Source organism: Botrytis porri (genome assembly GCF_014898465.1).
Source record: "Botrytis porri strain MUCL 3234 chromosome Unknown BPOR_007, whole genome shotgun sequence".
In the NCBI taxonomy this organism is placed as follows: domain Eukaryota; kingdom Fungi; phylum Ascomycota; class Leotiomycetes; order Helotiales; family Sclerotiniaceae; genus Botrytis; species Botrytis porri.
In genome coordinates, this window is record NW_024066081.1 from 98,740 (window position 1) to 117,763 (window position 19,024).

Here is a 19,024-nt window from a genome sequence, read left to right on the forward strand (position 1 = left end):
AGATTGACGCGATCTTACCTCAAAAGAGTTGGACGATTGTCTTTGATGGAAGCCGTAAAAGTAGCACTTTTGTCTTGTCAGTTCAGCAGTAGATTTGGAAATTTGATAGCTTTGCTGCGCATTTGACAATGAAAGTTGTGCTGAGAAGTTGATATGGCAATGGTGTAGGTTTGGACGAGGCGAGGAGAATAATTTGACAGCGTGGGGTAAAGTGATTTTGACAACCAATCAATATGAACTAAGGTGCCCAGCCGGGTATGTTGCTTGACGGGAATATCCAAGGGCAAAACTCAAATTTGACAGCAGTGAGGCCGGGTAAGGGAATAGTGTGAAGAGTGTAGTCTAACTAAGAAAATTACATATCTGAAGCCTCAATTGGATAAGAGTACTTGTACACTGTTCTATTAACAAACAAAAAGTTTAAGACGGCCCGAAAAAGATGCCAGCTAGGTTGTGTTGCCAAAGAAAGGCTACAAACATTAAGCAGAAAGTTTTCTAGAGCACTTTCGCTCCCAGGCTAACTTACCCCAAACTACTGTTGACGAAAGACAAACCCTTGGAAACAAGACTGCCAGTCTTGCTGTACCTACTAAGAAAATCGACAGTATTCTGTTTCGTTTGGAACTGAAGAGATTCCGTTTTGTTGTGCAGTGCAAGAAAGGCAGCATACCTTGCACGCCCATAGCCGCATTCTTACTGCGAACCAGTTAAAGCAACTGCCGAATTCTTTAACACCCTCCAACAGAACTCTGAAAAGGTTGAGCAACGCCAGAAACGACAGCAGAAGCTTGCAGATCAAGTTATGATTAGCTGCGGCAACTAATAGAACCCCAGACATGACTCCGCAGAATCAGAAGAAGACCGGAAGACTTTTCAAGCCGCTGCAAAGCCCTTTGAGTTGAATTGGCTGCAGTGATCGTCGGCAAATCTAGTATCTTTCGGCATAGCTTCAGAGAACATCGCGCAAGTCTTTGAAGCCCTTCCTAGGACGTAGATTCTCTCTGGAAAGAAGAAATACCGTCTACTGGCCCAAAGGCAATGGCGCACAATGAGGCAGATCGAGCCCTAGCCTCTTCTTCAAGTATCTTCATACTACATCATATGCGTGTAATGAATACATAGCTAATCAAAGTACCAGACGATAGAGAAACGCTCAGCAGCTACATATGCATTCCTAAACCCGGTAGTAGCAACAGTAGCTACACCCTCAGAAACAGCGTTGTTTCAACGTGCAACAATCAGGTAGCAAAATATCCGGAAAGGCATTACGCCTAAAGCAACATTCTCAGGAGGAGCAACAAGTTCTTGGTTGAAACATCATCAACGGCGACCGAATCAACAAATCTGTAAATCTATACACCCAGCTCTCTACATCTACTTCAGATCCGTCATTGTGGACACCAACCGACTGGATCGTGCGGATACTCCACAACGAAATAACCACACAATATTCACACCATCAATTGCTTGTGTGGCTACTGCGCGCATCGAAAGTTCGGAGTATTGCCAATATTTCTTCAAGCTTTCCCATACCCCTTCGCACTTTCCAACGGGATAACTAGCTGACACTCAAATTCTACCAGAAACCCTCCCTCGCTCTAACCCGACTAGAGTTCATATTATACTTTGCATTAGGAGCAGGCTATCCAACGCTCTCCAACCTTAAATCGTCGGTCATAATGTTTCGGAAACCACCCAGCCTTTATGTTCCGCCACGTACACAAGAAACTTATCGAAATACCTGGCACCCAGTCTCATAAAAGCGCACAACAAAGCAAAGATAGTGTCTGAAAGTCCTTATCTCGCTACCAAGCATACTCCTGCAGCGAAGTAACAAACAATTATTAGGACTTTACACTTGAAAGGAGCTCTGCACAAGCTCCATGTACATTTGTTTGCGTTGAAGGATAACACAAACATGAGATGTATACAATGGACATTCTTTTCACGACCTCTCTTTTTGAGACTTGGGTGTGGCGCATGCGATACTTCTACTTGAATTATTCCAATCCATTGGGCACAGCAGACATTACACAAACTCAACCAAGCACCAAAGACAAATCATTATATTGTAAAATTGAGGGACCACCTCTGCCTCTAGGCTTACAAATCTCTTGTAAGTATTGAAAGGGACATGGGGAAAGTTCTTTAATATTTAATCCCATCCAAAAATGTCTAAAGCACAAAGCCAACCTAGTACACCCAACATCATTGAAGAACTCCCCATGAGGAGAGACCAAGCGTAGTGTTTATGAGTGTCATAACTGACCAATTGTCCAATGTTTTATACTAAATTTATCTTCAGGAAAAACTCATCAGGTTTTGTTTGTACTGATGCATTCATAGGTAGCAATTTACTACTCAAAGGGCATGTGCTAGTACCAAATATCTTGCTATGATATAAACATCCAAATACATCTGTCTCTTCAGAGCTATTCACATCTAGACAAAAGAAATATTGACATTGTTTGTGTTGTTACTTGACCCCTGATTACGCGAGTTCTCCAATCCTGACCTCTGATTCGAAGAAGCAGAAAGTGAGTGCTTGGACCAAGCTCTTCAGTTTTACACTTCAGCTGACCTGACCATTCACACAACATCTTTTGTATTTTTTGGCGGAAGGAAAACCCTGCAATCATTTACTGGATGATATACAAATTAAGTTGTTTACTTCTGTTCTACCTCTGTCTTTCTATGCTGCCATGCCAGTGTAAATGGCTAGTTACTAAACTAGGATTTTCTGTCTCAACTTCTGTCTCAAATCGCATGCAAACTTTTGAAAGTAGAATACTTAAGCATGTATTCATGTGTTTTGTTGAGTTCTCCATATCAGACCACCATACTGTACAATGCCAAGTTGCAACTCTGTGGCTTGATTTATTCAACTAACTTTCGGTGTTTGTAACAACCTCCATATTGTACTTGTCAAAATGTTCTCCCGTTCAAAACTTTGAATCCAACAAGCATTAGAACCCTTTACACAGAACCTTTACGCTTGGAATACATACACCATCATGTTTCCACTGCTTGAAGTGTAACTTCCAGAGCATTAAAAAATAACCATGTAAAGCGTTGATTAGAGTAAGTGCTCTTGTATTAGGAAATATCAACCCCCTTCTCTCTATTCTAATTTCTCACCAAAGTAGCACGACTGGGGCTATCAAATATGTTGCTAAGTGCCTGCCATGAATGGGCATAACATTCTTGAAGTCAGACACTAGACCTCATTATAGGATTGGCAGATATGTTCAGAGAGTAAACAAACCAAAATTACTGCTCCGACGTTCACCAGAATTTGACAGAGTACTATACTAGCTGTTTTCTGATTTGTACGGAAAATAAGCAAATGATGGAGAAAAGAATTATTCTTTTCTTGCGCGGCTGGCATCGTGGTACATGGCTATCATATTATTCCCATTTCAATGCTGTTCCAACGATTGCGCCAATTGACCCATGCTCTCAGTATACACGCATCCAGTAAGTGGAAGTGCTTACTCCGCCAAAGCTGTTCTGGTAATGTATCTCCGGAAACGATTTTCCGCGGAGACTTGCCAGACTTAGGAACAGGAGCACTCCTAAAGTGCTGACAATGCGCACAAGGGGCGTACTGGCACACATCATTGGGTCGTGTTAAGCTGAAAGAATCTGAGGTTGATACCACCGCCGCCTAGCCAAGACATATGAAATTGAAGGATGGGACCCGAGACTATCGAGCCATGCGGATGGGCTATCCTCTCTTATGTTGACGTCGATTGATATGGCTAGGAAAGTATACGAAACATATGCGGAATGGCAGACCGGAGCCCGGAATAGGGCATCTTGTTTTTGTGTATTGAGGTTGTTTTGATTTGTATTCGGCTTTGATTAGGATTGTTTGCACAAATGTGGTAATATTATTGTCATCTCTACGGTGAACTATAAGGCTATCTATTACTTGGGCATTCTCGAGTCAGGTCTTGAGCTTTGCATTCCTTATTCTACTATGTGCACTTATGACCTTCGACAGTAGAATTTCACCCTTTTCATGTCCACTTCTTACCAAACGTGATGATGCATTAACAAGGAAGGAATCATCAAGTCTCTTTCCTTCTTTTCCTAACGAATCAAATACAACAGACAACATTTGTAATCTTACAAAAGTTGTTTGAAAATCTTCCAAGCTGTGAAATGAAAAGATCTACTCAGCTACTCGGCCACCGTAGTTATCAGCTAGCTGAATCACCTTATCGATTATTGGATAGCATCAACATGGATGACATTATTGGATTGCCCACTGAGATGTTCGAAACACGGAGTGCCTAGTAATCATGTTCGGAATCTGTTCCATTTAAGAAATGATTTCACACATGTCACATCTTTATAAGATCTCTAGAAACTTCCCTTTTAAAATTCCCATTTTCATAGAAAGTTTTGGACTCATTGTCTTCGTTAGAAACTTTCATCCAATCATAATTGTGGAATTCATAAACCACACGATTTTACCCGACTCCGTAACTTTTTAACTTTCACATCTCGGTCTGGATTATAACCTCCGTCCTCCGCCACCTTCACACAGTCAAGGTTATATCAACTTAGATCCGCACTTTCTACTATCGATCATTCAACTCTCAATACTTTCACGACCCTTCGCTGCATACCCAACATGTCGTTCTCTAGCCTCGTACAGGATTTATCATTCAGAGATGCTGCCAGCGAGCGACGGCCACCAATTCGAGGACCAGGATCCGTTTCGACTTACGATGATCGTGCATCATACGTTTCCAGGCCCGACTCTCACGTCTCTAGAGCCAGATCGTACGCAAGTACAGCTGCGACCAGCGTAAGCATATCTGGAGATATTGGTAGTCAACTGCACGGTGGTTACTGTCATCCTTTGGCAAGATCATGGCAGGCCGAGAGACAATTGACCAAGGTAAGATTTGCATCACTATGTACATCTCTTTCAGCTTCTGACAATAATCATAGTCGATGCTTATCTACCCCCTATTCATTTCCGACATTGAGGATGAAGAAACCCTTATTCCCTCTCTTCCCGATCAACACCGCCGAGGCATCAATAAAGTTGTTCCATTCTTAGAACCTCTTATCCGCAAGGGTTTGAGATCTGTTATTTTATTCGGTGTACCGATTGCGCCTAACGTAAAAGATGCTCTTGGAACTGCTGCAGATGACCCACAAGGTCCAGTCATTGCCACTATCCGACTCCTCCGTCAAAGATTCCCGCAGCTATTTATCGTTGCGGATGTCTGCCTTTGCGAATATACCTCCCACGGACATTGCGGCATCTTAAGGGACGATGGTAGTCTCAATAATCAGTTGTCCGTCGATCGCGTTTCGGACGTCGCAATCGCATATGCTCAAGCTGGTGCTCATTGTGTAGCTCCTTCGGATATGAATGATGGTCGCATTCGTGCTATCAAGCTTAAATTGATCGAGGAGGGTATTGCGCACAGAGTTGTCTTGATGTCATATGCTGCCAAGTTCTCTGGTTGTTTATATGGACCATTCCGTGATGCAGCTGGCTCTGTTCCTTCGTTTGGAGACCGAAAATGTTACCAATTACCACCAGGAGGTCGTGGTCTTGCTCGCAGAGCCATTGAAAGAGACATCGGTGAAGGTGCAGACATCATCATGGTCAAGCCAGCAAGTCAGTATCTTGACATTATCAGTGACGCAAAGGAGATTGGAAAGAACATGCCTGTTGCAGCATACCAAGTTAGTGGAGAATTTGCGATGATTCATGCTGGAGCAAAGGCTGGAGTTTTTGACTTGAAGACAATGGCGATTGAATCTTCTGAGGGTATTTTGAGAGCTGGTGCGACCATCATCGTCAGCTATTTCACACCTCAATTCCTTGACTGGCTTGAATCATAGACAGGGGTTCATTATAGATTATGGGATCACGCGGCGCATTTGTCTAGGCTCGTAAACGGTGTTTGGGATACGATATTAATGAAAGGACTGGGAAATGGAGTTAGACAAAACTGGTGTCAGAATACCATGAATTTAATGCTACACTTAAGAATTCAACTTTACTACAACTCACTGCATCACATCTTTAACCAATATCGCTATTCTTTACTCTTGCTGCAGCGACTTGTGAATTTTATATACCATCAACCCTGTCAATTCCTTGGTTAGGTAGTGGGGTTCCCCTTATTCCTCGGCCGATTGCGGGGATCCTTGATCGGTTAAAATGGTCCGGATGGAAGGGGCTGCGTAGCTTTGTGCCGAAGACAGCCAGCCTCGTGAAGCTTGTGTTGAGGCTTCGAAGCTGTGAGTCAATCAACTCTTTAAATATTTAGATTCTTTGGGTCATGATCTTTAGCATCTAAACTTTATCTCCATTCATTCATTTCGTGTAAACTCTACAGATTCAACAATGAAGTGTTTTGCGCCCCGGCGCATTCCAAGTCGTTCGACTTTCTTTCTTGAGGATTGCGCATTGAATACAAACAAGACAGTCTCTCCTGCTACAACATATCGATTACGACTTCCAGGGGAAAGAAAAGAAAGGCGATATGCTTCATCTAATAAATCTTCGAGGCCGAAAACTGCGCTGTTCTTTCCTGGTATGATTGCATGATGTCGCATGTCTGTGGTGATGTTGGTTTGTTTGCAATTACTAACAATTAACAGGTCAAGGAGTCCAAAGAGTCGGAATGTTAACGCCATGGCTCGACGCTTTTCCGGCTACCGCCGGTCCTATAGTTGAAGAAATCGACGACCTTCTAGGCTATAAACTCTCATCCATAATAGCTAATGGGCCCAATAGTACCCTCACAGCTACGGGCAATGCGCAACCTGCTATTATGGCTTCTTCCATCTTGATTTTACGAGTCTTAGAACGAGAATTTGGCTTCAAGACACACGAACGAGTTGATTTTACATTGGGACATTCTCTGGGCGAATTCGCTGCGTTGGTTGTTGGGGGATATGTGGAGTTTGAAGATAGTTTGTACCTCGTGCGCAAACGGGCAGAAATCATGGCCGAGTGTTCGCGGAGAGCAAGCGCAGAACATGGAGGTGAATATGGGATGGTAGCTTTGGTTACGGAACCCGATCACCTCTCCTCTTTGATCGAAGCTATACACCAATTTCTAGGTCATATTTCTGCGGGTTCAAAGTCTGAAAGTGCGGAGGTCCCCCCTATTCAACAGGTGCTAATAGCGAATATGAATAGCAAAAACCAAATTGTTTTGAGCGGAAACATTGGGAGAATAAAGGAATTATTGACGCATTTAAGACAATTTGGAGGGCATGATCCTAGGGCTGTTAGGTTAAAGAGTGATAGTCCTTTTCACAGTCCATTGATGAGGCCTGCGGCGAAGTCTATGTTGAAATTATTGGAGGGGAAGAGTAGGGCGAAGGGGAAAGAAGACAAGGACTTATTGGTATTCCCTGGGACAATGGATTGCATAAGTAATGTCAGTGCAAGGCCGTTCCAAAGCAAAGAAGAATTGAAGGACTTGTGGTCGAGAAGTTGTGTTGAGACTGTCAGATGGTGGGATTCAATTAAATATTTGGATCAGGAGAAAAAAGTTCGGAGGTGGATTGGCATTGGACCAGGGAAAGTTGGGAGAAATTTGGTGGGCAAAGAAGTTGGGATGAGGGGAATGGATACCTTGAAGGGGGGCGGGGTTTGGGGCATCAGTGACCCAAAAGAGATTGAGGAAGCTTTGAAAGCTTTGGATGAGACGGAATCCCTTGGAGTAGAGGAATTGAAGTGATCAGCTGCTTGCGCTCTATGTTTCTTCCTTCTCCGGACGACTCACTAGGAGACGAGAACAAGCTGTCTTTAGTCTGTGAGAGGAGAGCATTGGAAGGATGCAGAGAGTCTGAAAAATCAATGGCGTGGAGGTGTTTTTCTGATTTGAGCGAGCGCATTTGCACATCTTAATTAAAAGTCTCATAGCGAGGCTACGAGGCTGGATGGATTGTACCATACCCAATAAGTACCGTTATGAATATTTATACATTACCAAGATTCTTTTAACTTCTCCTCGTAAATCTGAGCCTTACACTCAGAGTTTCAGCTGTAAATTTTTGTTGTAATTCGCCAATCTAATATTTCTTGCTTCGCTGTCGCGCGGACCACAGCCTTGCGAGTTCTCGGCAAACTACAATTACATTCGCATCGCAAATCGCATCGCATTACTACTTCGCTCCCTATAACCTATTGAATCATCCGTACTCTTCGTTCAATCGATAGACAGATTGTGAACAGTTGCATACCTTCAGTTATGACAACAATCCCTTCAGTAGCCTGTCTGGGCGTCATAGGCAAGAATGTATGTTGTCCAATCCACCGCGGTCTATTATCCCCCTCCCTCCTTGCCATTTCCCTCCAAATTTCATTTGTGAATCGTAACTAACCAACACCTCTAGAACAATCCCCTCCACATCTCCATCTTCCCACCTCACTCACCACCCTACCCAACATCCTCCTCTGCCACCACCCCCACCAAATCCACACCAGCCGTTCACGAATCCCTCCGCACACCTCTCCAATACTCTCTCTTGCTCAGTTCCACGCTCGACATATTTGATTCGCGGAATCGAATTTCAGGGAGCAATCTAACTGGGGATTTGGGGCTGCTGTACGCGGTAGATGAGAGGTTGGCGGCGTATGGGTTTGAGACGAATACGGGGGTTAGGTTTGTGGTTTTTGTGGATGGGAGGGGAAGGGTGGTGCGGAATATGGGGGGGAGTGGTGGGGGGAATGGAGGGAATGGGAATGCTGAGGGGGGTGTGGGAGGAGGAGGAGTGAGGGAGGGGGATATTAAGAGTGTGAGTTTTGGGGGTTTGGTTTCTAGTTGATGGGGAGGGGGAGAGGAGAGGAGATGCGGAAGAGGAAGGGGAAGGGGATGAATTCCGAGAAGATTTCTAACGGTACAAATAGATATTCAAAGCGATGCAAGCAGCATATATCCGACTCCTACAAAATCCATTCTACGATCCAGATGAGCATTGTCCAGTCAATGGGAAGGGCGGGAAGAAGATTGTTAGTAGGAAGTTTGTGGAGGATATGCGGAGGATTGGAGAGGGCTGGGTGCCGGGGAGTGTTTGATGAGCTGGGTGTGTACCCGGGAAGGTTTGGGGGTGTTGAATAGGGGAGGATAATATGGTATGGATAATATGCACATACGCACACAGAGAGATGTAGAGGAAGTGAGGAAGATAATTTGGACAGGAGCACACCTTGGAGTCGGGAGCTTTTCACTTTAAGACGGTTAGGCTAGCATGAATGGCGTTTGGGGATTATTGTGAGTGTTGCTAGCTGGTACAATCGATACTCTATAAATATCATGGTTTTTGCTTACGGAAATTCTCTTAAGGTCATGGATGGTAACCTTCTAGATTCATTGTGAGGATAGATATGATTTCTCTATCAAGCGAAGCAAGCGCTTGAGCTTTTTCATTGACATGATTCTATTATTTTGAGCGGATCCTTGAGAGAATCAGCCAGCAGCTGGAGCCTGAATCAACTTGGAGATTCCGTTACTTCTCAGATGTTTGTGGAAAGATGAACATAATACTTTTCTGGTGTATCTGCATGTTACAGATTTGGACCCACTGTCTTGTACTATACTATGAACAGGAGATCTTGTTGTGGTATTGTGTCTCTATCTGTTTCTATTAGGAATCACGGACTTTGGATGAAAGCAGAGTGTATACAATATGAACGCAACAAGATGCACAACCGCCAAACTCGGAGCGGAACATACACATATACTACAAATATTGTCCCCTCTCAAACTTGCTGAATAGCTGAAATCAAAGGGTTTCATTTAAGCCGTCACTATCTACGTTTCTTCGAATCCTGGATATGTAGTAAAGCGCTCGCATGTGTTTCTTTAAGTGAGTTCTTGTTTTCCTCTCGAACAATAAACATAGGCGAGGTCTAGATCTTGTGGAGATGGGGCTGGTCGCAGTGGTGAGGACGAGCGAGTGGTTTTGGGAATGGAAGTGCGAGGGGGAGGGAAGGGAAGAGAGGAGTGTTTGTAGAAATAAGTACATGAAAATGGAAGGATCTTTTCGTCGGGATGCACCAATGAGGTGTGATTGGAGTTGTGGTCCTTTGATTGTAGTGGGAGTTCGGGAGTGGAAGTAAAGGCCGAGTGGGGGGATATGTCTGGAACTACAATTGTAAAGGGGTAAAGTCATAACGACGGTCAATTTTGAACTTAGCGATCAGTGAAAAGTTACCGACCGATGTCCCTGCTGCTTCTTTTAAAGATAGATTGGAGGATTTCAAACTCTGATGTGCTGTAAACATGGCATGGGACCACTTGTTCACTTGAGACTAACATCGAATTTCATGTTAACGTCAGGCGCAGTGCTAAAAAATGCGGCTTTGAATATTGGATTATGGATTGATGCGATGTATATTACATTTTGTATTATTTACTCCTACACTTAGTAGATAGATTGAGGCTTGAGATACTCGACAGAGATGAGACTTTTAGGGGGGAAGAGATCTCCCGCTTCATTTTCGGCGGCCATGTATTTTGTTACACTTAGGTTGTTCACTGGGGAGACATTCGGCATAAAACAGGCTTGTGAACATGATGTAAAGTAAGAGTGCTCATAGGTAAGACAAAGTAGGCATTCACTGGTGCTATCTCATATTTTGGACCCCGCCCGTATTTGAAGGATTCTCTTATAGCAAGACTGCAGATAGGTGTATTCTTCCTTCGAATCGAGAGAGACAGTAGATAATGTGAGTTCAGTGGTAAAAATTATATTAGGGGCTAGCGAGATTGAGGATATTTTGTGAAATTGAGCTCAAACTACAGTAGAATACTCCAATTCGCAAAGTGACGCAATATTCAATGTGCAAGTTAAGAATTCATTTCATAGCATACTTTACTGAGTCGCTTCGTAAACATTGTGATGCGTTAACATCCTAAAACTTAAGTCAAAACCTTGAGCCATAGCTCGTAACAGCAAGCCATCATCGGCAACACCAAACACCTTCGTATACGCCCAGCAAAGAGAACTTAATGTGCTTTCAACCATGCTAAAATTTGATCGTATGCCTCAGCTTGTGCTTGCTTGATGTTCAATTGCTCGTAATCACCAAATACGGCAAACCCATGAGGAACCCCTGAATATGTCTTGAATTCATGTTCGATGTTGTTCTCATTCAAGTATGTCTTTCCAACCTCTTGGACGTCATCGGAAAACAATTGATCATCTTCGACACAAACAAACGCCAGGGGAACTTTGGTTCCTTCCCAATCCTCCTTGCCAACTAATGTTGCGTGAGCGATTGCGCCGGCCTTGATGTATGGTCCTTTCTTCTCAACGGCGGCTTCCTCATCTTTCGCCGGTTGTTGACCCCAGTGAACGGCGTCTGTCTTCTCGCCTGCAAGTAACAGAGTCATTCTTCCACCTAAGCAATATCCAACAGAATAGATTCCTCCTCCATTCGCTACTGCATCTGCGAACTCGTCCTTTGCGGCTTCGATGACTTTGTGGATAATCGGTAGAATCTTTTCGGGTGTTTGTCTTGCGAGCCACATATCTGCCAAGAAACTCTTTGCTGTCTCTGCGGCGTGCATTTTCAACTTCTCAATCAAAGAAGGATCCTTATCTTCGGCATAGGTCACGGAACCAGGTAATGGATCGTTATGGAACATGTCCGGCATGATAACAAGGAAACCTTCACCAGCGAATTTGTCGGCTTGAATTTGATTATTGACCGAATGCATGCCTGTAGCGCCCGTAAGAAGTAGTAAGAGTTTCGATGGCGCATGAGGGTATTCGCTGGGCTTGGAAACGTAAACGTCGACCCCTCCAAGTTGTGTAGTTTCTCCAGATGCACCTTGTCCGGCAGCTATTTTCGTCAGTAATTGATTTTTGCATTTTCTAGAAGATGCGGAATCAATGCGCGAGAGTACTAACGTGTTGGTCTATCCTTTACGCAATGCTCCTTGTAAAAGTTAGTAATATTCTTCTCATTCAGTGTCTCAAAGACGTACACCCAAACTCGCACCGCTTTGCGCTGGAGTATCTCCTGGAATTGGGCTTGGTTCGACTTGAGGAACCTCCTTTGAGTCCTCCATAGCATCACTCTCTGGAGCTCTGGTAGCGGTTTCTTCGGCCATATTATACGTGGTTCTGGATGTTTGTAGGATATTGTTGTTGTGTCAACTAGGGAATGTATGGATGATATTTGGGCACTGAAGCTTGGCAGCGGGCGGGAGGCCACGTGAAGAGGGGCGGATGATAAAGAGTCCGGGGTGGCTTCGTGTTAGCGTGATATATTTAGGCTGCTAGCGCGGCGAAGCACGTTCCAAGACGCGTGAAATTCTAAAATCAATTTACACGAACCGCGACTCCTCATCAGTAAGGAAAAGTTGACAAGTCAACAAATCAAATACTTGGTGTACATTCATTTTCAGTAGATCCAAGAATAATAAAGTCGTTGATAATAATGGAAGTTGCAAGAGCTCAAATTACTCAAGGTGCATTGAAGTGAGTGTTATATTCATTCAAATCGTCTGTCCATTGCTAACTCTTGAAAGTGCTATCTTCAATGATACAGATCGAGTAATTAAAGACTTCCCGGTACCAGTATGTCAGGTAGTACAAGTCAAACCTATGGGTGCGGGTGTAGATGGACAAGCCGAAAGATTCAGGCTTGTCGTGAGCGACATTCAAAACTTTGTACAGTGCATGCTTGCCACTCGTAAGTAGAACTCATTTCACTTGAACTCTGCGAGAGCCATTTGACTGATGGCGGATTAGAGGCAAACCATGTCATACACGATGGAAAGTTGACAAAAGGCTGCTTCATTCGTCTGAAGAATTACCAGGCGAATGAAGTCAAAGGAAAAAGGTTAGTAGACTTGGATGCCTTAAGAAGTACTCGGTGCCTAATGCTGCTCTTAGAATCCTGATTATTCTCGATATCGATGTCATCGAAAGCTTGGGAACTATGGAAAAGATTGGAGAACCAACCGCAGTTAAGGTCGAGGAGGACGTTAAGCCAACAAATGCTAGCATTGCCGGAAGTGGCTTCTACGGAAACAAACCCCAACCTCAACAACCTGCAGCACAAGATCGTGCGCTCCCATCCCGTAATGGGCCCTCTAGCTCCTCATCGCACGCCACTATATATCCCATTGAGTCTTTGTCGCCATATGCCCACAAATGGACAATTAAAGCAAGAGTTACAAGCAAGTCAGATATCAGAACATGGTCCAAGCCGAATAGTGAAGGAAAGCTCTTCAGCGTCAACCTTCTTGATGAGAGTGGCGAGATCAAGGCTACGGGCTTCAACGAACAGTGCGACGCTTTATATGAGATTTTTCAGGAAGGCAGCGTTTATTATATTACGAGTCCATGCCGTGTTCAGATCGCCAAGAAGCAATTCTCCAATATAAATAACGATTACGAGCTTATGTTCGAACGAGACACCCTGGTAGAGAAAGCTGAAGACCAAGATAATGTCCCTCAAGTAAGATATAACTTTTCCAACATTGGAGAGTTACAGTCTATTGAGAAAGACAGCACGGTTGATCTCATCGCTGTGCTCAAGGAAGTTGGAGAAATCTCAGAAATCACGTCAAAGACGACGAGCAAACCATATAGCAAAAGGGAGTTGACATTGGTTGATGAGACTGGATATTCAGTAAGATTGACTATATGGGGCAAGACGGCAACCTCATTTGATGCCAGTCCAGAGTCGGTCGTGGCTTTCAAGGGTGTCAAAGTTTCTGACTTCGGCGGTAGAAGTTTGAGTCTGTTATCTTCTGGCTCTATGACATTTGACCCAGATATCCAAGAAGCACACAGGCTCAAAGGGTGGTATGACTCCCAAGGTCGTACTTCTAACTTTGCCTCTCATAGCAATTTGGCTAGTGCTGGAGCAGCAGGAGGCCGCCAAGATCCCGTCAAGACCATTGCTCAAGTTAAGGACGAAGGTCTTGGAATGTCCGAGGAGAACACAGACTACTTCTCTTCTAGAGCCACCGTCGTCTATATCAAACAAGACAACTTCTGCTATCCAGCCTGTCTCAATGAAAACTGCAACAAGAAAGTCGTTGACCAAAATGATGGCACCTGGCGTTGCGAGAAATGTAATCAAAGCCATCCTAAACCTGAATATCGCTACATTCTCGCCTTGAATGTCAACGATCATACCGGTCAAATGTGGCTAACGGCATTTGATGAAGTGGGAAGACTGGTTATGGGAAAGAGTGCAGATGAGCTGATGGAGTTGAAGGAAAATGATCCACCAGCTATGGAGAGAGTGTTTGAGGATGCAAATTGCAAGATGATGACATTCAAGGTTCGATGCAAGACTGACACTTATCAAGATCAAGCGAGGTATGTCAATTCTGATCCCACACATATTAGTCTTGTGTATACGCGACTAACTATTACCATAGGGTCCGATATTCAGTCGTTTCAGCCTCAGCTGTAAACTACGCTGCTGACGCTCTAAAGTTGGCGGAGTTGATCAAAGCGTACAATATTGATTAGATGTATATGGCTTGACATGTAGTGTTTATGGTCTGAGAAGAATAATGATGACGTGGGAGAGGCAAGAGACTTTTATCAATGGCCATGATGAGTTTGATGATGGTACTTCACACTGTTTGGCGTTGCGTAGTCAATGCTCGTGTCATTTTCAATATCATGATAGAGATCTGCATGAAGAATATGAAAAAAATATTACTCCAAACAATGCATGTTTATTTGCTTGCTTGCTTGATTTGAGATTCATAGATTCATTTTCTCTATTTCATAGACTCCCGAGGTCATTCCTATCGTATCTTCATAAGACGCCACTTGCCCATACGCCACTGCTTCCGATTTCTTCGAAAGGCTTTACAGTGTATCACAACCCGTCCATTGTTTAGAGCAAACATTTCTTTCCGCGATTGATCCATATCGCGTCTTCCTAGAGAGAGAACAAAACCCACTTTGTGATGAACCACTAGATTTTCCATCTACGTTTAAATTAAACTCATTATGTCTCCATCATTATATCCTCGTCTTCAATTATAGAGTTCCAGTCCAAGGGTTCTGCTGGTCCACCAGCATTGGCAGCATTTTTCAGCTTCAACTGGGCCTTCTGAGCACTATCGATATATCGCTTGTCATGTGTCAGAACTCTATCCGTAACCTTGATTTGTTTGGCTAGTGATTGGATACGTTGAGTCGACGCCACTAAATCATTTTGAACTTGGGTTTCCGAAAGGACTGGACCAGTTGGCGAGAACGTAATAACTGCATGGCCAGATTGATCTCGAATCATAGTTGCAGGTAAGGTGCCTTCGGCAATCATGCTCTGTACAAGATCTTCAATCTGTTTGATTGAAGTCAATTTTGCACCAGTTTCTGCGCTCATCGTAAGACTCATGATATCCGCAGCTCCAATTTTCGAATAGACGTTGGCAAGATTACGGATCTGAAACTTTTGATAAGCAGCCAGAACACAGCAAATTAAACCGAAATTAGCATCGTCAGACCATATTTGTCGACCAAATTCGGCCTCGCTCTTTAATCGTGCCGCTGATCCAGTTTCAAAGATACCGGCAATAGCTTCGTATGGTTTTGCAATAATGTGGAATGTTTTAGCGGCAGCCGCAGAAGTGGTTTTTGGAAGTTGGAGGACCTTTCCGTATTGAAGAAGTCCAACGAGTAACCATTTTTTGTATGCCTCGACCATGACAAGGCTGACGCTATTATCATTTGATGGATATATTATAGCATTCTCCAACATCTCCAACGCAGCGTCCCATCTCTGTAAACCAATATAGATTGATCCACTGTAATAGAAATACTCTAGAATCTCGAGAGGATTTAGTTTGGTGGAAAAGCTTGATTTGATCGTCACATAGGATTGTGCCGGTAGGTCAACTTCGCAAAGATAACGTGTGTATGAAACTGGTTGTTTGGCAGGTATGTAAAGGATAGGTTTATCGATAAGTTCTGTAATGGCAGCGAAATAACGCGTTTGGAGAGCCAAGCGGACAAGATATATATGGTTTGAAGTAAGGACCGATCCCGAAGGGTCAATTCGAAGTATGGCTTCTCTAATTGGGGGGATGGCAGCACCTGGCTATGCGGACTTTAGTATTGTCTTCTCCCTTGACACAAGATATATTTCTACGCACCTGACGTTGTTCGGAAGCGACTTGCGCTACAAATTCCATGACATCTTGTATCTCTTTACCAAGGTATCGAATCTGCCTCTTATCGAAACTATGTAAAAAGGCTGTCGCCTTCTCCCATAAGTCATTGACGTTGATTCCCTTTTCGCCTCTATGAGCTGCAGCGATGTGTGCTCTTAGAATGTAAATGTATGGAACTGTATTTAATGAGGGGTTGATCACCTGTTACAAACTTATTAGCTCATCTCCGACCACAATTTCGATAACTCTGCGCACATCTAAAGGACTTTCATCACCCGCGGTCGACTGTAATAATGTCTTTTCAGAGGTCTTCTTTAAACTATCGATTTGTGATTTGATGCCAGTGTCATATTGCAAATCCGTGAGAGGTACCAAGGGCGCTGGATGAGGAGGAAATAAAAGCATGCGGGAGAGGAAATTGTCCATTTTGAAAGTAGAGTATGCGACCAGATATTGAGCGTTTGTGAGAAGTCACTCGATTGATTAATAATTACGCAGCTTTCGAGACTTGAGCTGGTCCCGAATGGATGCCGTATGGAATAGACGAGGTGATCTCAAACTTGACTTCAGGAGCGTCAAAGGTAGTTTCAGTATACTATCTTTGAGTCCCAATTGTATAGGTATCAGATGAATTTGAAGGACGAAGTTGTGAGAGGCTGCGATGTTGCCTTGGAGCTCCAGAGCTCCCACTTGTTTGTGGGGTCGATATACGCTAGCGGCCGTCTACTCCAACCAAAATCACGTGGTATCAAAATTTCCAGAAATCAGTCATCGCATTGAGGATGGAACAAAGGCATTCATTATTTTGCTACACTTTGTCGGGTGAATCTATAACACGTTCTTGACTCGTTGATAAATTTCAAGTGGTTGTAACCTTGAATTATCTCTTCTAAAGATCTCGTCTTTTTTTCTTTCTCGAATTTCGCAAATCCCCATGTCTCTCACAAACGCAACCCCAGCAGAAGCTGCGAGCGGGGCTAAAACTGCTTCTCACGTTCTAGCTACACTTCCAACAGCCTCTAGAAATGCGGCTCTAACAGCTATTCATGATGCACTTCTACAAAATAAAGCAAAAATACTAGCAGCCAATGCCCGGGACCTCGAATTGGCTCAAAAAGAAGCCGAAGGAGGTCGTTTAAGCTTAAGTATAGTATCGAGACTGGATTTGGGAAAGAAGGGAAAATATGAGGATATGTTGAAGGGAATTCTGGATGTCAGAGATCTTGACGACCCTGGTATTAAAGAATTTCCCTCTGAACTGAATGTACGCTAATTACTTCATGTAGTTGGAAAAGTCACATTGCGAACACGACTTGATGATGGTCTAGACCTCGAGAGAGTGTCGTGTCCCATTGGAGTCCTTCTGATTATCTTTGAAGCGCGTCCAGAAGTCATTGCAAATATTGCTTCGTTAGCAATCAAGTCCGGAAACGCCGCTATCCTGAAGGGTACGGTGAATCATTTATTTAGTTGTTCAAATGAAAACTAATGTTTTACAGGTGGAAAAGAATCTACCGAATCTTTCATCGCTATTTCTACGGTAATCTCAGAAGCTTTACAATCGACAGAAGTTCCCGCAGCAGCCATCCAATTAGTTACCACCAGGGATGTAATTCCTCAATTGTTGGCATTGGACCAATATATTGATCTCGTTATCCCAAGAGGTTCGAACGAATTAGTCAGATATATCAAGGAAAATACCAAAATTCCAGTCATGGGTCACGCAGATGGCCTTTGCTCGATATATCTTGAGAAAACGGCTGACCCAGCAATGGCAACAAGGGTCATTGTTGATTCGAAAACTTCATATCCAGCCGCATGCAATAGCGTGGAGACCTTACTCGTTGAGCAAGCAGCGCTCGAGACAATCCTCCCCCAAGTTGCAGAAGCACTATTAGAGAAGGGTGTTTCTCTACGATGTGATGCTTCGAGCAAATCAGCTCTCGCATCAAGACTTCCTTCTAATCAAGCAGTCTTCCTCCAAGATGCAGTTGAAAGTGATTTTGACACGGAGCATTTATCCCTTGTTCTTGCTATCAAGACTGTTTCTGATATCAACGAAGTCATTTCACATGTCAACATTCATGGTTCTCATCACACAGATGTGATACTCACGTCATCTTCCGATCTCGCCGAGCGATTTATGGCTGGCGTTGACTCAGCAGGAGTTTTCTGGAATACGTCCAGTCGCATGGCTGATGGTATGCGCTTTGGCTTCGGTACCGAAGTAGGAATATCAACAAACAAGATCCATGCACGGGGACCAGTTGGTTTAGAAGGTCTTATGATCTACAAATACAAAGTTCGCGGCAATGGTCAAATGTCGGTTGAATATGGCGAGGGAGAGGGTCAAAAAAGGTTTAAGCATGAAAATCTCTCAATATAGTTTTCTTATCGCATCATAAAAGGTACTCATGTTTGCAAATCCAGGCGTATATCTTTCATGGCGCAATCGCGTCGTGTTCATTCTTTGACTGTTGATACTTGAGATGTCTGAAAAACTTGAGACGAGCCCATGTACATGGATTTGATCTGTTGAACGCGTGATAGTGTGCGCCTCTTCTCTTCGCCTTCTTAAACCTCCAAGAATTTGGCCCAAACGCCGTTTCCCCACTTATCCTGTCACGGTATCAACTTCCTCTCATCTCTTGGCGTATCTATCGGTACTACCTTCCCAAACCCGCCAATCTCTTGGCTTTCATCTTGAACATTCCATATGTTTTCCGAGATCTCCTCCTAAGCTTTATGCAATTTTTCTCTCAATTCTTCCTAGTGGATTGACTGGCGGGTACGATCTCGCTACGCATGTGCATGCTCGGTAACTTAAAACGAACGACCCCTGAGGCTCCTTGACACAAACCATGTAACAA

At 43.7% G+C, this 19,024-nt stretch overlaps 7 protein-coding genes across 7 annotated transcripts; 5 read left to right on the plus strand and 2 right to left on the minus strand.

Annotated features, from left to right (window-relative positions):
* Window positions 1-4,348: 4,348 nt before the first annotated feature.
* Window positions 4,349-6,085, plus strand: EAF01_005396 (uncharacterized protein). The gene is made up of 2 exons (XM_038913649.1): window positions 4,349-4,912; window positions 4,966-6,085. Exons 1-2 carry the CDS (start codon window positions 4,643-4,645, stop codon window positions 5,872-5,874), a joined length of 1,179 nt encoding a protein of 392 aa, XP_038770098.1. The 5' UTR covers window positions 4,349-4,642; the 3' UTR covers window positions 5,875-6,085.
* Window positions 6,086-6,382: 297 nt separating this feature from the next.
* EAF01_005397 (uncharacterized protein) lies at window positions 6,383-7,730 on the plus strand (the record flags this gene model as incomplete). The annotated part of the gene is made up of 2 exons (XM_038913650.1): window positions 6,383-6,572; window positions 6,640-7,730. 2 exons carry the CDS (start codon window positions 6,383-6,385, stop codon window positions 7,728-7,730), a joined length of 1,281 nt encoding a protein of 426 aa, XP_038770099.1.
* Window positions 7,731-8,243: 513 nt separating this feature from the next.
* EAF01_005398 (uncharacterized protein) lies at window positions 8,244-9,070 on the plus strand (the record flags this gene model as incomplete). Its single annotated transcript, XM_038913651.1, has 3 exons — window positions 8,244-8,291; window positions 8,389-8,790; window positions 8,903-9,070. 3 exons carry the CDS (start codon window positions 8,244-8,246, stop codon window positions 9,068-9,070), a joined length of 618 nt encoding a protein of 205 aa, XP_038770100.1.
* Window positions 9,071-11,003: 1,933 nt separating this feature from the next.
* Window positions 11,004-12,113, minus strand: EAF01_005399 (uncharacterized protein; the record flags this gene model as incomplete). Its single annotated transcript, XM_038913652.1, has 3 exons — window positions 11,004-11,842; window positions 11,911-11,938; window positions 11,988-12,113. The coding sequence occupies 3 exons, from the start codon at window positions 12,111-12,113 to the stop codon at window positions 11,004-11,006; spliced, it is 993 nt and encodes a 330-aa protein (XP_038770101.1).
* A 329-nt stretch (window positions 12,114-12,442) lies between these two features.
* Window positions 12,443-14,496, plus strand: EAF01_005400 (uncharacterized protein; the record flags this gene model as incomplete). Its single annotated transcript, XM_038913653.1, has 5 exons — window positions 12,443-12,483; window positions 12,534-12,697; window positions 12,757-12,847; window positions 12,901-14,340; window positions 14,403-14,496. 5 exons carry the CDS (start codon window positions 12,443-12,445, stop codon window positions 14,494-14,496), a joined length of 1,830 nt encoding a protein of 609 aa, XP_038770102.1.
* A 207-nt stretch (window positions 14,497-14,703) lies between these two features.
* EAF01_005401 (uncharacterized protein) lies at window positions 14,704-16,799 on the minus strand. The gene is made up of 3 exons (XM_038913654.1): window positions 16,410-16,799; window positions 16,137-16,355; window positions 14,704-16,081 (listed from the first exon to the last, which is right to left on the minus strand). The coding sequence occupies exons 1-3, from the start codon at window positions 16,578-16,580 to the stop codon at window positions 14,987-14,989; spliced, it is 1,485 nt and encodes a 494-aa protein (XP_038770103.1). The 5' UTR covers window positions 16,581-16,799; the 3' UTR covers window positions 14,704-14,986.
* A 289-nt stretch (window positions 16,800-17,088) lies between these two features.
* On the plus strand, window positions 17,089-18,540 carry EAF01_005402 (uncharacterized protein; the record flags this gene model as incomplete). The annotated part of the gene is made up of 3 exons (XM_038913655.1): window positions 17,089-17,389; window positions 17,441-17,602; window positions 17,654-18,540. 3 exons carry the CDS (start codon window positions 17,089-17,091, stop codon window positions 18,538-18,540), a joined length of 1,350 nt encoding a protein of 449 aa, XP_038770104.1.
* Between the last annotated feature and the right edge of the window lie 484 nt (window positions 18,541-19,024).

What these genes read in the sequence shown, in the direction of transcription:
- EAF01_005396 (XM_038913649.1), top strand. Translation starts at nt 4,643, where the DNA reads ATGTCGTTCTCTAGCCTCGTACAGGATTTATCATTCAGAGATGCTGCC. An exon ending in CCGAGAGACAATTGACCAAG is followed by an intron (nt 4,913 to 4,965) that starts GTAAGATTTGCA and finishes CAATAATCATAG; the next exon opens with TCGATGCTTATCTACCCCCT.
- EAF01_005401 (XM_038913654.1), bottom strand. Translation starts at nt 16,580, where the DNA reads ATGGACAATTTCCTCTCCCGCATGCTTTTATTTCCTCCTCATCCAGCG. An exon ending in GTGATGAAAGTCCTTTAGAT is followed by an intron (nt 16,356 to 16,409) that starts GTGCGCAGAGTT and finishes AGTTTGTAACAG; the next exon opens with GTGATCAACCCCTCATTAAA. An exon ending in TCGCTTCCGAACAACGTCAG is followed by an intron (nt 16,082 to 16,136) that starts GTGCGTAGAAAT and finishes AAGTCCGCATAG; the next exon opens with CCAGGTGCTGCCATCCCCCC.